Raw genomic sequence first — 14179 nt, 5'->3', positions numbered from 1 at the left:
GCTACAAATTTCTTGAGACGAGGAATGTTTCAGTACGCACGCTGCGTATATATGACCAAGACGTGGCATTCCTATTACATAACTATATAAATATGCACCTGCACTTTCTGACAAATATTGCTTCCTTGAAGCGGATCACCTGTGAGCTGATGTTTTTAACTAGTTAGATGGCAGTGGTTTAATGAAGAGGACAACAAAGATAAGGAAAGCTGTGAGAACAGAAGAAGGGCTACATATTTAATGAACTCCTACTAGAATTCAACACTTTGCATATACTTCTTCTTCCAGAAGGCTTTTACTACCATGCAAATAGCCTTACTGTCTCTTAATGGGCCACAATCACTCTTAACTGGTCTCAAACAACCACAAAGACAGCAGGGTCAAAAACACCTGGAATAAAACCTCCATGGATAACTTAAGAGGAACCTTAATTTCAGCGGAGCATCTGGCATTGCCCTTCTACCAAATCAAACTGCAATTTATAGCCCTCTAATGTATGTACATTAGGCCATTTCCTTTATGGCTCCACTTCACACAGAAGCAGTAACTGAAGGAAATAATGGAGTGCCCAACAAGTGGGAAAGTAATTGCTCAACAAGCGTGGAACAAGAGAGAGTCAGTTGCACACCGCGCACATGTGGCAGCTCTTCAGAGCCCGGCCCTGCAGTGGTAACAGAAGGCTGGTGTTAGAGAACAAGCACACTGCAGGAACTCTGCCAAGCAACAGCCAGGAGCGCTTGTCCATCTAAATCCTAGGGTCCTTAAGGATTAGGGGTCAGGAAACAATTCCTTCCAACAGCACCACCTCCTGCCTGTACCTGCCAGTCATTAGCCACGCACAGTCAGGAGACCAGCTCCGAGCTCTAGTCTTACACTACACACAAAGAACCGTATTAAAAGGATGCTACAGCGGCATTGCAAGGATGGTGGGCAGCAGAAGGAACAGTTCAGATGCCCTCGCTTAAAGAGAAACGCAGAAATACCTTGTGTGAAGACCATCTTAATGGTTTTGGTTGTGGATTTTTTCCTCTAGATATTCCCATTGTCACTCCATTTCTATTAAATGTATTCAGCAAGTTTCTTACAACTCAGAAGCACGATACAGAATTCAAACATAAAAGCTAAAATGTTCTCAAACTAAGGTTGCTACACAGCCTCAGTCCAGCCCTTTCTGCCTGTTCAGTCTCGATTACACATCCTCTGTTACAAGCTTCCCCTTCCCAGGAGTCCCATTCCACCCAGGGCCCCGTGTTCAAAGCCTCACCGAACAACTCAGCGACCACTGACCCTGCACCTGACTCCTCACACGGCACAAATGCTGCCCCACAGACAACAATAGAAAAGCCTTGCAAAAAGGTTACAATGCTTGCCTTAGTGCATGTATGAGCGTCAGAAATACTAAGTTATTCATCAAGCACATTCCTTCTCTTTCTTCCTTTATATTGAACTAACACCATTTTCATGTTAGTTTCGGGCTTGAGAAGTTTATATCCCAGAAATCTCCCCATGCAGTCATCACTCACAGGGCATGATAGCGTCACTCCACGCAACTCTGTTAGAAAGTAAAGGAAAAATATTACCAACCACATGAGAAGAGTGTGGTTTATGATTTCTCCAGTAACACAAAGAAAATCTACACCAAAAATGTCAAAAGAAACCTGTTATCAGAGGGAAACTCAAAGACCTTAGCCATAAGACAGCCCTTTGCTTCATTTGATGCTACAATGAGATCAGAACTTACATTCTCTTCTCATTTGGAAGGATACATGCTGTCTTGAAGGCTAGGAATTTGCTTTAAAAATGAGAAATTTACTGTAAAGTCTGAATACGATACACAAGAATCAAATAGTCTGGATTCAGCCTGCAAGCAAAGCACCACATCAAGGTTGTCACCATAATCTTCCTATTTCTTATAGTGAAAAGATGATAAAAAATATTAAAATAAATGAATTACCAATTCTGTACACTGTGTTAGATCATCTGACATGGATCAAATTGCATTGCCACCTGCTAATTAGCAAGGCTGAATTAAAGTTATGGAAGAAAACTTACTTTCTCAATTTTTAAGTGTTCTTACACCTTATCCATTCTTCCTTAAAAAAATAACTAAATAAATAAATGTGGAGAACATGACAAAAGCTACATGTTAGCCAGAGCTGCCTGGTCTGAAAAAAGGCCCTACATTTATTTTTACTACTCATTTACCACTTCTTAAAATGAGATCTTACAGGAAAAGTTCGGGCATTAATCCCAAATCAGGATAAAATTTCTGTATTGTTTCATCTGAATGTCAGATTTTCCTTAAAAATTGAGTTTCCAGAGATCAGACATGAGAAAATGAGTGTGCAATCAAATCTACATACCAGAAAACTGATGGCTACAGTAACAAGTATATTAAATCAGTACACTGGGCAAAGGTTCTCCTATGGTTACAGTCATTTGACCTTTAGCCAGCTCTTAATGCCCCAGCCAACCCTCTAAAGATGGAGATTTGCAGCAGCTTCTTGTCTGAAATAAGCCATGAAAAGATTCTTCTGAACCCACTGTACAAGCATTCATTTAAAATGTCATGAATGTGCATGAAATCTGAGTGCTTCTAACAGCTTACTTTGCAGCTTCTGTTTAAATGCACTGACTCTGAACCACAAGAGGATAAAAGGACTCAAACCTTCCAGTCTGGCACTCATGGCCCTAAAACATACACAAGCACCTCTTCACAGGTGTGTTTACCTAGTTTAAACCTTATTTAAATAGACTCTTGATGCACACACTTTCCACAAACACCTGCTTCTCCCACTGCACTGCTGACTTGTACAAGGCAGTTGCATTCAGTTATTTTCTGTCCTAAAACCATCCTACACACCAGTAAGCAGTAATTCAGTCACAAAGATCCTGGTTTCTGACTCATCCTCCCAGTCAGAGCAAAGCACAAATTCTGCCTTGAGGAGAAGGACTACAGAAGTACCTGCTTTTATCTGCACATCAAGCTGGAATCATCTAAAGACTTCAACAGCAAGATTTAAGAAAACCCAATCCTCACCAGATCATGGGAAAAAAGGCTGAGTTTGAGTTTGTATGAGTTTGTATTTCCAGTCATTTTTGGTTACAAAACCTCTACCATCTGAGCTCAAGAGCATCCTAACTTAGAAACACTCAGGAAAGAGAAGATGTTCCGTTACCACTGGACATCAAAAAGAAGCTTCCTTTTGTTGACCTAAATCCATAACAAAACTGACAAAGTGAACAGACTTTAACATCCAGACATATTTTCTAGATACTCAATGTACTTTAAAAAGCAGTCGAATGAAAGCTGTGGTGCAATTACCCTAGATGGAAATCTGTATCAATACTGCAGCTTCCATCAGCTTTAAAATAACCTTTGAAGACCTGGTTTTGTTTCAATTTTGCAAGCCTAGACAAAGCCTGATAGTCATTGTTTGCATGCGGTCATAACTCAGGACACTAATTTGTGTTTTTTTTTTTTGTTGTTGTTTTGTTTTGTTTTTTTTTCTGAGTATTGGAAACAGGAGACATCATATCAGACAGGCTTATGCTGCTCATCTTAGTTCAAGATTCAACTATTAAGTTTATCTTGGAGTAACGTACGCACCACCCAAGATGAGAGAACATCTATTTTTCTGTTTTTCACACCACAACTATCAACATTAAAACATATCCAGCATGTGAAAGTGTAAAAATTGCACAAAATAAAACCAATGCGAGGGGATCAGAGAAGACATGCTGTTCATTTTCAAACTATTAAACAGCTCTTATAAATCTACATAAAATTACATTTCACTGCTAGAATTTTAAAGAGTAACATCATTCCCTGTATGTCAGGTCCAAGGCCTTTCAGTAGGTATGCTGAATTGCAGAAATGAAGCTATTCTTACCACAGGCATGGGTTTGTTTGTGCTGAGCAACAGCATCTTCTCTAGATGTTTCCTTCAGAAGCCCATTTAGACATTACAATGGGATGGGATGCCACTAGATAGTTGCAGGCAAGGATTTACTATTTTTGGTAATCAAATAAAAGACATTATGTAATTTACTTACTCTTGAGGAGCAACACTTTGAAATGGGAATCTTTAGCTGCGGGAGGTATACAGTGCATCTTTAGCCCCTTGACCAGGGTATTTCAGCATCACAGTCACGACAGAGTTAATACCCACTAGCTCAGAGGAGAACAAAAGGTACTCCACTGCAACATGCCTAACATTTACATTGCCTCTCTTTGCTCATTAAACAGGTTTTGGTTAAATAATGAACAAACTGTATTACAGACTCCGATGAGAATTCCAAAATTATAAATCAACTGGTAAAGCCCAGAGGAGAATGAAGGGAGTGGGAGGGAAGGAAGGATAATATTGACTAATATAAAGGGCGCAGCTTGACAGTGGATATTCCTGCCACACCTGATCAAACATGCTCCATGGGGGAGGGGAAGGGGGGGCGAGAGCAAGAGGGGAGATGGGACAAGGCAGCCTGAAATTTGCATCCGGAACAGATTAAAATGGGTTCTTGGGGGATTGAGAAAATACATAATATATATTACTATAAATGCAAAATTGTACTAAAAGCTAACTCAAATGTCAAAGATTACAGCTTGAATAAATTTAAATATAAAAGCAATGTGTTTCCATGAGCTAATGAAAGAGACATGAAAGGAAGGTCCAGGCAAAAAAAAAAATAATAAAAAAAACTCTGCCCCCACCCCCAAATAATAATAATTAAAAATAATAATAATAAGCTTGGACTTTTCATTGCCTGGAAGATGAGGCAGTAGACTCTGTATCAAAGTATTGCTTGAAATCCAGTCTGTCTAAAATGAAAAAAAATGAACATAGCAATGATGTCCTATCTCAAGACACTAGTCTACAAATCACAAGTCATTGAAGCTGAAATTACCTGTTCGAAAGAACCCCATGTAATCAAACCAATATGCTATCATCATTGTATATAAGCAATTACTAGCTCAGCATAAACCTACTTACATGATGACTAATACTCACAGAGAGTCTCTCAGTACATGGAAATTGGCTTTCTCTAACATGAGCAGATACTCAGCTTGCATTTTTTCCCAACAAGTCAACAGCATACTGCATCCAGGAGCTACAGATTAATGGCCAGCCCCTGACATTTACTCGTATTGCATTTGTTCAAGCATCCTGACATCTCCCCACCTTGTTGATAAGAAGTGCTATTTGCAATAATGGCAAAGAACTTCAGGAGTCTCATCTTCAAAATTTTATCTCACAGAAGGACAGATTAGTGCCAGGAAATCGTCCTCCTAAAACAATTCTGATGGTTGTATGCATATCTTACAGAAGATGAGTGAGCTTACAGAAACACATAAATCCACTCATTTAGTCTGGGGAAAAGTGTAACACCCAGAACAAAGATATTATCCAAAAATACAAACTGTGCAGGAGTTGCCTATGATGTCATGACCTCACAGAAGAGTCCTGCTCACAGCCAGGAGATGTTCACCAGGCAAAGAAAAATAAAGCACTACACTTGCAGGCAGCCACAACCAAGGAAGAAATAAGGGCTTAGGGCTGGCACAGGTCCTCAGCACCTGGACGGGGCGCTGCTGTAGTTCTAGTGAACTTAGTTTTGAGGAGATTCCAGGCTCAGCACTGACACGAGAACAGGCACATTCTGCAATCAGAAATGCGATAAGTCCATCTCAAATTTCAGCTGTAGTTCAGAACACTCACTGTGATAAGGGGATCAGAAATAAGGCTTCCTTTAGAATACTGCAATCAGTAAGAAATTTTGGGAAGAACCAGCAGAATGCCACCTGCAGCTCAGCATTAGCCTCACTTCCAGACTATCAATATATACTGGGGTTAAACAGCTACTCCTGAAACTATAATCAGAGAAAACGTGGGTGGAAATGGGAAAAATTGTCTGGAAGCAAAAACCTAGTCATAATCCACATCACAGCCATATGCTCTACTTCTGTAATTAATACAGAACCCCAGCTCCTTTCGGTGCAACTGGTCACAAAGTAAAACACTCAAATCTTGAGTCATTCACGTCAAGATTCAAGAGGTGCAAATGGAAAGTGAAGTCTCATCTTCACTTCTTATTGATAACAAATGATGAAACCCAACAAACTGAAGAATTTAAGGAGAAACCAAATAATGGGAAACACCTTTCCAAGCAGATTTTTCTAGTCACTCACAGATCAGAAAGCATAAGCCAAGCACAAAAAGATTATACATAATAATATAGCAGATTTCCCATATTACTACAAGCTTTAGTATAATGAAAAAAACACGTAAACACACACACGGATGGATGGATGGATATGTCCAGATAGTGGCAACAGTAGTATCTGTATGCTAGTTTAGTACTCATATTATTCATCTGGAAAAGCATATACTTATTAACTCTTTTCTTGTTATTCAGTATATGATCTCTGGGTAGTAAATAAGATAAAAAAGCACATTTGCACACAGAAGGAAATATAACATTTATTTGCACGTACCCTAGAAGGCACACGTACCTGCTGATTTCTGCATAAGCTTACCTGTTATATTATTCAGCACTTCTTTTAAGACGCTAAAGCTATGCAGCAGGGGATCCCTTTCTTCATCCTATAGGTTATATATAGGAAGGAAGTCATTAATAAAGCAAGAAGACAAATCTTAATGATGGACATGTAAAGATCTCACCTTCATATTCAAAGAAGTACTGTGGGTTGCGTTTATCACTGTCAGCCTGTTTACTCCATCAAAATCAAGGCAAGCATTTTTATTTTCCTTCTCGTGCTACCCAATGCTGTACAGCTTAAATGTCAACGAATAAGTTCAAGACTGAGCATTCTACTTCGGTTTTACTGTCCTTAGAAGTATTTCTGATTAGCCTTCCACTGTTCAACAAATTTCAGAGCAGATCTACCTCATACCATATTGAAATGGCTCATCTGGATTTGCTATAATGTTAATCTATGCAGATTGTAATGGAAACAGAAATAAAATGACATTTGGTGCCATTAAAATAACTTGAAGAAAGAATCACGGTATGAAATTTATATGAAAAGCTGCATCCTTTAGCCTTAGTTTATCTTTAGGATATTAAAATAAGGAACAGTAGTTTCTCCAAGCTATGTACATCTGCAGCCACACCTACAGGGTGGCAGTGAGCACTAATGAAATGCCCGTTAGAAGGAACCCTGCCCTCTGACAGACTGAAAGCACTTGGGCTGGGCGACAGCCACCTGCTATTCACATGGCATTCTGAAGTGCACCACAGATGCAGCACACTACGTGCACACATCTACGCTTTGGAAACCATAAACTGACCAAGGCACCATTACTTAGAAACGTCGTGCTAATGGCTTTTAATAGCACAGGTATGAAGCTATTAACGGGTTCCATTCAAGAGTGCAACTAGCACTCACAAAACAGAGCTAAAACAAACATACTTTGCCATGTGAAAAATTTAAAACTACCGCCATATATAGTGACTTCCCCAACTGTTATTTCATGGCTTCATGATTAGGACCATCAACTGTAATGGGGTGCAAAATATATATACAGATATTTCCCTAAAAAAAACAAAAACAATACCTTTAAAATTCCTGATATACTAGAAGATAGAAAGTCTAAATGAGATGATTCTTGTGTGGAATACAATCAGGGGTTTTGTTTGTTTACAGGGTAGACAGGTAGGAGATTTCCAGCTTTGTACCTTTGACCGTCACTAACACTCAAGAAACCAAAACTGCTTTTCGTGAAACAATGCAGAAAAGCATTCCAACTTTAGTTACAAACATACTCCTCAGAGTGCCAAAAAGGTGGAGGGAGTTTTCTAAAACCAGACGGTATCTGCCATAGCACGAACAGGTAGCAACAACCTAAGGTAACTCACCAGATGTGTGTGAGTGCTCCATCGGGCGTTACGCTTTATGGCTCCCACCACCGCGTTGATTTCACCTTGTACGATGTAGATGTTTTTATCCACCATCCTGACGACCCTGAAAACAAAGATTATTCAATTAATTTTCAGCCCCTCAGAATCATTCCCTTCCTCAGACTCTAAGAATCAATCTGGCCCTAGTCAAGCAGGAGGCCTGCAGAGATGAAAAAAATAACCCCATGACTTCTAGATCTTTGTTTTGCACATGCAGACAAACACTTCTTTTTTTCTCCCCAAAAAGAAGACAAAAGTAAGGTACTTTTCCACAAAGCGTGTTTTCAAGAACAGGAGAACAGACCGTTAGTTAGAACAGAACATCTGCAAAGCAAGACAACTTCATCAAGGTACATTCCTCTTTTTTCCAGCATAAGTAAGTTCAGAGAAAGATACAGTGTCAGGGTACCAGCAGGCACCCCCATGACAATGCCACAACACACTCATCTCCTGCACTTCTGCAAGGTCCTGCAGCTCTAAACAGAACACAAAGCTTATCTTGTACTCTGTTAAATAAGCATCAGGGGCTTGAATAAGCTGCCTAGAACAAAACTCTTTGGGACTTGAAACTTGGACAAAATAACATCGTTTATAAAATGCCTTCAGTTCACACCTGCTTCGTAAAGAAGGCTTCTTAAGAAAGAAGACGAGTACAAAAAGTCAAGAGTAAGATCCCACAAAACGGGCAAAACCAGATGGAACATGGGGAGAAAGTGTGAAAGCAAAAAGTAGACATTTACGCACACGGAGCCTGAGGGAACAGCTTAAATCTAACGTACCCAAAGAGAAAGCCAGAAGAGAAGAATTGTACAAGAAGAGAAATATCTTTAATGGTCTGAGAAAAAGAAACCAAGATTAGTCTACTACAGGGTTGTTCTCTCTCCACTAGCTATAGCCCAGATATAGTGGAGCATAAACGAGTAACGATGGAGAGGAATGAACAGACACCACTGTTTGTAGAGAATAAACAGGACTTATAAAGAGACCAGAGTCAGATGATGCCGTGTCTGCAAACAAGTATTTAGTGAAATGGTAGATGCTAAGGAGACTTTTGCAGAAACTATGAAAGGAAAACGAGGAACCCAGTTTTAAATCCCATCAGGACATCCACAGGAAAGCAAAAGACTGAAAACAGCTGAAATGCTAATCTCAGCACTTCCAATCAGGCGGGCACATTTAAAGGACTCCATTGGGGTGGGGGGAGAAGAAAGAATATAAGGACTTTTGTCCATTAGCAAAAGCAAAGCCAGGAGGACGCAATTTTGGTCCATCACCCCAAGCTTCAGAAACACCGCCACACAAATCTCAGAACAGACATCCTGAATCTGTCAGGCTTCGCTTTAATTAACATGTTTGAATTATCAACAACACTTCAAATATACAAATATTCTCTGAGCGAAAGAGACTAATTTGCTTCAGGACTCTGCAAACAAGAACGAAAAATATAAAATGATGCCTTATCAGGGGAGAGCCTCCGATTTGTTGTTTCGATTTGGTATGTTTGCAACAGGGTGCATAATCTTACAGCAACACTGCTGCTTACTTCATTGGGTTATTTAGAAATAACCGTATTCCTGAGAGTTACACAACGAATGGGGGGCAAAGACAAAAATACTTGATAACACGGGAACTGGCATAAGAGACCAGATCAACAGTTTCTCACTCCCTGCTAGATGATTCAGAAAAATAAACACCCAGCTGTGCCAAGCAGCGTGCCTGGGCCCTGAAGAACAACGGCTTAGAAGCTCCCTCCACATTTGTACGTAACAGAAGCCCAGGGATTTTCCTACTCATTTGTCCAACGCTTGAGAGATGTTCCCATCCCAACGGTAACCTATTTCATGCCGTAGTTATATGATGGCTTTAAAATGTGATCCCTAGTTTTATGCAATTTTTTTCTATCTCAGCATGTCATGTTTATATTAGTACAACACATTTATGGGAAATTTTATCTCCCTTATAAAGTCCCTCACTTATCTCTTCACTAATTCCAATATTTTCCACATCTCCACATGGAAAATCTCAGAACAAAACACTGGTCCACAAAGGCACTTTTAAGGAAACGTTGTAGATTCAAATTTGTCAAAACCCAAGTTTCGCTGCCTTCACTGCTACAAGCCAATGCTGAGCAGGTAAACCTGGCAGTGCCATTCAAGGCATTCAGCAAACTGACTTCAGGAAACAAAGGCTCCCCTAACCTGATTTGGAAAAGCACGTAAAGAAATGGCAAACGTGTATCAGTGCCCCGTACACGCACTGATACTCAACAGATACAGTGATATTGAAAACAGTAGCAAAGCTTAAATACTATTCCACACACGGCAGAATTTGCCCATGGTACTATTTCTTCTGCCTTTAAGCCAAAAGAATCGTGAACAAAATCGAGCCCAGTCCACCACAAACACAGGGTAAAGATGATAGAAGCTCCTGCTCCACATTTAAGCTTGCAGTCAACCAAGAAATGGTACTAACACGTTCCAGAGCAAACCACAGCCAACTATCTCTGTTCATGGAAGAGATCATTGCAGCTGTGCGCTGGAGAAGGAAACAGAAAATAATTACAGGGGGGCAAAAAAGACCAGAGAACTATTTTCAGGGAGATTCGCTTTGTGAATTGGACTCAGCAAAAGCATCATCCACCCTGCAAAACTGTTTAAAAGTTTATTTCAAGGATGGAAATATCTCCTCCAAACTCTGTACTTCCTGAAGCTTACCCTTTTTCAACTGTCAAGACAATTTCAGCATTCAAGCAACAACTGCTCTCGCTTCAGAGCTTAGTGTAGATGTTCTATACTGAAAAAAAGTTTTAAAATTGAAAGTAATGCTCTGAAGCTTCAGAGAGAAAGTTAAAAGATTCACCAGTCCATCATTGAGTGATGCACTGGGTTTAGGAGTGCCTGGGCATAGTCAAACAAAACCATTAAATGTTTGTTCAACCTACAAAAAAAAATGCTAAACAGGGTTCATGTTAGAAGAGTATGAACTAAAGAGTGGGATATCCTATAACTGTTGGACAGGCTGCCAGAACTGCTAATGCTAAGATCAATAAACATTGAAATGAGCTCCCGAGTAAAGCCATGGTTCCTCCAGCTCCTGGTGCCTTCAGATCAAGACGGGATACCTTCCTCAAAGGGAATTTTTAATCACACAGAAGACAGCAGAATCAGCATGGGAACGACTGGGTGAACTTCTGTGGTCTTGAGTTACACAGAAAAATCAGGAGAAGTGCCTACTGCATTTCAGAAGCATTTTATTTTCCCATTTCCTCGGTTAATCCTGCACAAAGTCCTATTTCTCTCTCATGATGGGTTCATGCACCTGCTGAAGCCTACAGACCAGTCCACAGCTTTTGCTCCTGCTCAGAGCTTCAACTGGCAGCTCCAAACCAGCGCAGCTGCCCAGCCCACCTCGGGAAACAGGGAAGCTGTCATCAGTCACGGCCTCACCGCTAACAAGGTCAGAAGACTGGAAAAAGGTAAACACCTGAGAATTTCATGGAACAACAAAGTCTAACGCCCACACACTTGTCAAAGCTTTCACCAATGCTCTGTGGACAGGAACAGCCACTCTTCTGAGACTCTTTAAATAGTACCAGATGCAAAACTTTCACGTAAAAACAAGGACAACTACTACACCTGCAAACGTGATCTCACACGTGCGCTGAACGCTCCGCTGCTCAGCCCTGAAGCACGCTGTCCCAGCGCACAGGAACCCCGATTTCTCTCCTGGGTGTTCCCACAGGCACACTTTTAGGAAGCACTCCTTCCCCTGCGGGGTAACACCTGCAACTCTGCTGGTGAGCAGGCAGGAGCAGGAGCCTGGCCGGCTCCCATCACCTCACTGCTTCCTATCAGTACTTTTAGCTCTCAGCCACGCTGAGGGACCCAACCCCGGTGAAACGGCTGCAGGGGGGCGCAGCGGGGAGCGGGGGCGCGTTGGTGAGGGGTGAGGGGGCTCCTGCAGCCCAGCTCCTGCTGCCTGACCCTGCCCCGGCCCCTCACAGCGACACAGGGCGCGGAGCTGCCATACTGACACCCACACGCAGCCCCCCCCGCCCCACAGCCCACGGGACGGCTCCTGCCCGGGCCCCCTCCTCCCTTTGAGGCCCCTGTCGCGACAGTTCACTCGACAGCCGCCCCCGACAGGGCCAGGCCGCGGGCCTGGAGCCGCTCCCCCGAATGCCGGCTCCTAAGGCCTGCGGGAACAGAGCCCACACGAAGGCCCTGTGGGCACAACGGCTTCCTGCGGCCCCTGTCGCGGGCGAGTCGCGCCTGTCGCGACACCGAGAGAGCCGGGGGACTGCTGTCGCCATGCCCCCCTCACCTCCCCCCTCCCCCACCGGCCCGGAGCCGCCTCAGCTCCGCCCCACCACCCCCACGCGCCCTCCCTCCCCCCGCGGCCGTGGCGTCGCGACACTATCGCGACAGGCGGCGGCCGCCCGGCACTGACCCCCGCATCCAAGATGGCGGCGCCTGCTCCCCTTGGCGGCCGCTCCGCGCATCGGTGGCGCCGGGGCTGGGTGGGTGCCGGTGCCCGCCCCCTGCCCGGCCCGGCCCGGCCCTGCCCCCCCCTGCTGCCGGCAGCGTCCAGCGGGCCCCGGCCGCCACCGGCCCCTCTCCGCTCCGCTGCGCTCTGACGTGGAAACGGGCGCACCCGAACCCGCTGCCTGCTCACTGCGCTGACGGGCAGCCCGCGCAGCCAATCCGCGCGCGGCGCGGCGACCCAGCCGGCCCCCTGCCCAATGGGGAGAGCGGAGGGCGAGCGGAGGGGGGCGGGCCTCGCGGGGATAGGCGGGAGGGAGCCAATGAGAGGCGAGAGGGTAGAAGTAGCGGCGCGTTCGGCCAATCGCGGGGGGAGCCGGCAAGCGGGGGGCGGAGCTAAGTCGAAGTGGGGGCAGCAAGGGTGGTTGAGAGGGAGCCGGGAGGCAGGGCCGCCCGCGCAAAGCATTGTGGGGGAGGCGGGGGGGGGGGGGCAAAGGGCAGCGGCCCTCAGGGTGTGGGAGGGCGGAGCGGGCACAGGGGGGCCCTGACCCAAAACATAAAGATAAAAAAAACTGGTCCCTGTCCTAAAACACGAAACTGGTCCCTGTCCTAAAACTGGTCGCAGTCCTAAAACATAAAAGCGTTCACTGTCCTAAAACATGAAACTGGTCCTTGCCCTAAAACTGGTCCCTGTCCTAAAACACAAAACTGGTCCCTGTCCTAAAACATAAAAACAAACAAACAAACAAAAATGGTCCCTGTCCTAAAACATAAAAGCGTTCGCTGTCCTAAAACATGAAACTTGTCCCTGCCCTAAAACATAAAAAGCAAAAAAAACGGGTCCCTGACCTAAAACTGGTCACTGTCCTAAAGCATAAAACTATTCACTGTCCTAAAACACAAAACTGGTCCCTGCCCTAAATCATGAAAGTGTTCAAGCACCCACCACAACCCTCACCCCCAGAGGAAAAGGCCACCTAAGCACCAGGCGAGGGCTGGTGCAACAAGGAGGCTCCTGGCTCCTTCCCTTCTGCCCCACTGCAGCAGCACCGGCAGCCCCCCGGTACCTGCAGCCATCTGGGGGCTCCCCGAGCTGGTGGTGGTTTGCCCTCTGCCCACCCGCTCCCCTGTAACGGCAGCTCCTGTCACAGGGCTTGAAACCCAGCCAGCCCACAGCCTTCTGCTTCACCCGAATGCATCTTAGTGCATTAATAGAGAGCAAACATTGCAATGTGCTTTGCATTTTTACTCACCATCCAGCACTGCATTGTCTGGAGAGGAAAACAATACAGCGCGGCCCCGTGCTGTCTGGGGAGAAGCAAGTTCACCCGCACGCACTGTGCACTGCGTTATTCAGCCGTCAGGCACCCCTCTGGCCTGACAGAAAACCCTGCAGATGCCGTAGTGCAGCACCGACAGCCCAGTCCGGCAGCAATAGGGAACTTTGGGGTCCTGGATTGCCTGATCCGGCAGCACAGGCATGCACAGCTGTGTGCAGACCACATGTGAGCAAATTGGAGCCTTACACACAGCACAGGACAGCGAAACCCAGGATCAGAGCAGCGCAATCTGGGCAAATCCCCCAGGTTCACGCTGTGTGATCAGGAAAGCTGGGCTTTACGCTCGCTACAAAGATGCAGCCTTTCCGCTGAGTTTTTGTCTTGAATGTTTCTCCTCAGCCCACAAGGAGCATAAGGAGGGGCCGCAAACAGCGACAATCCTCCACACAGCCCTCACCCAGCTGCTTCTCCAGTTCACCTCCTTCCACGGGAGGC

At 44.5% G+C, this 14179-nt stretch overlaps 1 protein-coding gene across 6 annotated transcripts in view; it reads right to left on the bottom strand.

Moving 5' to 3' along the window:
- The window catches only part of GBF1 (golgi brefeldin A resistant guanine nucleotide exchange factor 1), a 101921-nt gene extending 89450 nt beyond the window's left edge, over positions 1 to 12471 (bottom strand). For all 6 annotated transcript variants that reach the window (XM_084290422.1, XM_084290426.1, XM_084290423.1 and 3 more), the window contains exons 1-3: positions 12373 to 12471; positions 7882 to 7987; positions 6539 to 6605 (exon numbers count right to left, since the gene is read on the bottom strand). In XM_084290422.1, coding sequence (XP_084146548.1) covers positions 6539 to 6605; positions 7882 to 7987; positions 12373 to 12380 — 181 coding nt within the window. In that variant the 5' untranslated portion in view covers positions 12381 to 12471. The remainder of the gene's footprint in view (positions 1 to 6538; positions 6606 to 7881; positions 7988 to 12372) is intronic.
- Between the last annotated feature and the right edge of the window lie 1708 nt (positions 12472 to 14179).

This window comes from Netta rufina (assembly GCF_964035555.1).
Source record: "Netta rufina genome assembly, chromosome: 7".
In the NCBI taxonomy this organism is placed as follows: domain Eukaryota; kingdom Metazoa; phylum Chordata; class Aves; order Anseriformes; family Anatidae; genus Netta; species Netta rufina.
Note: the sequence above shows the minus strand (reverse complement) of the source record. Positions and strands in the feature narration are given on the sequence as shown.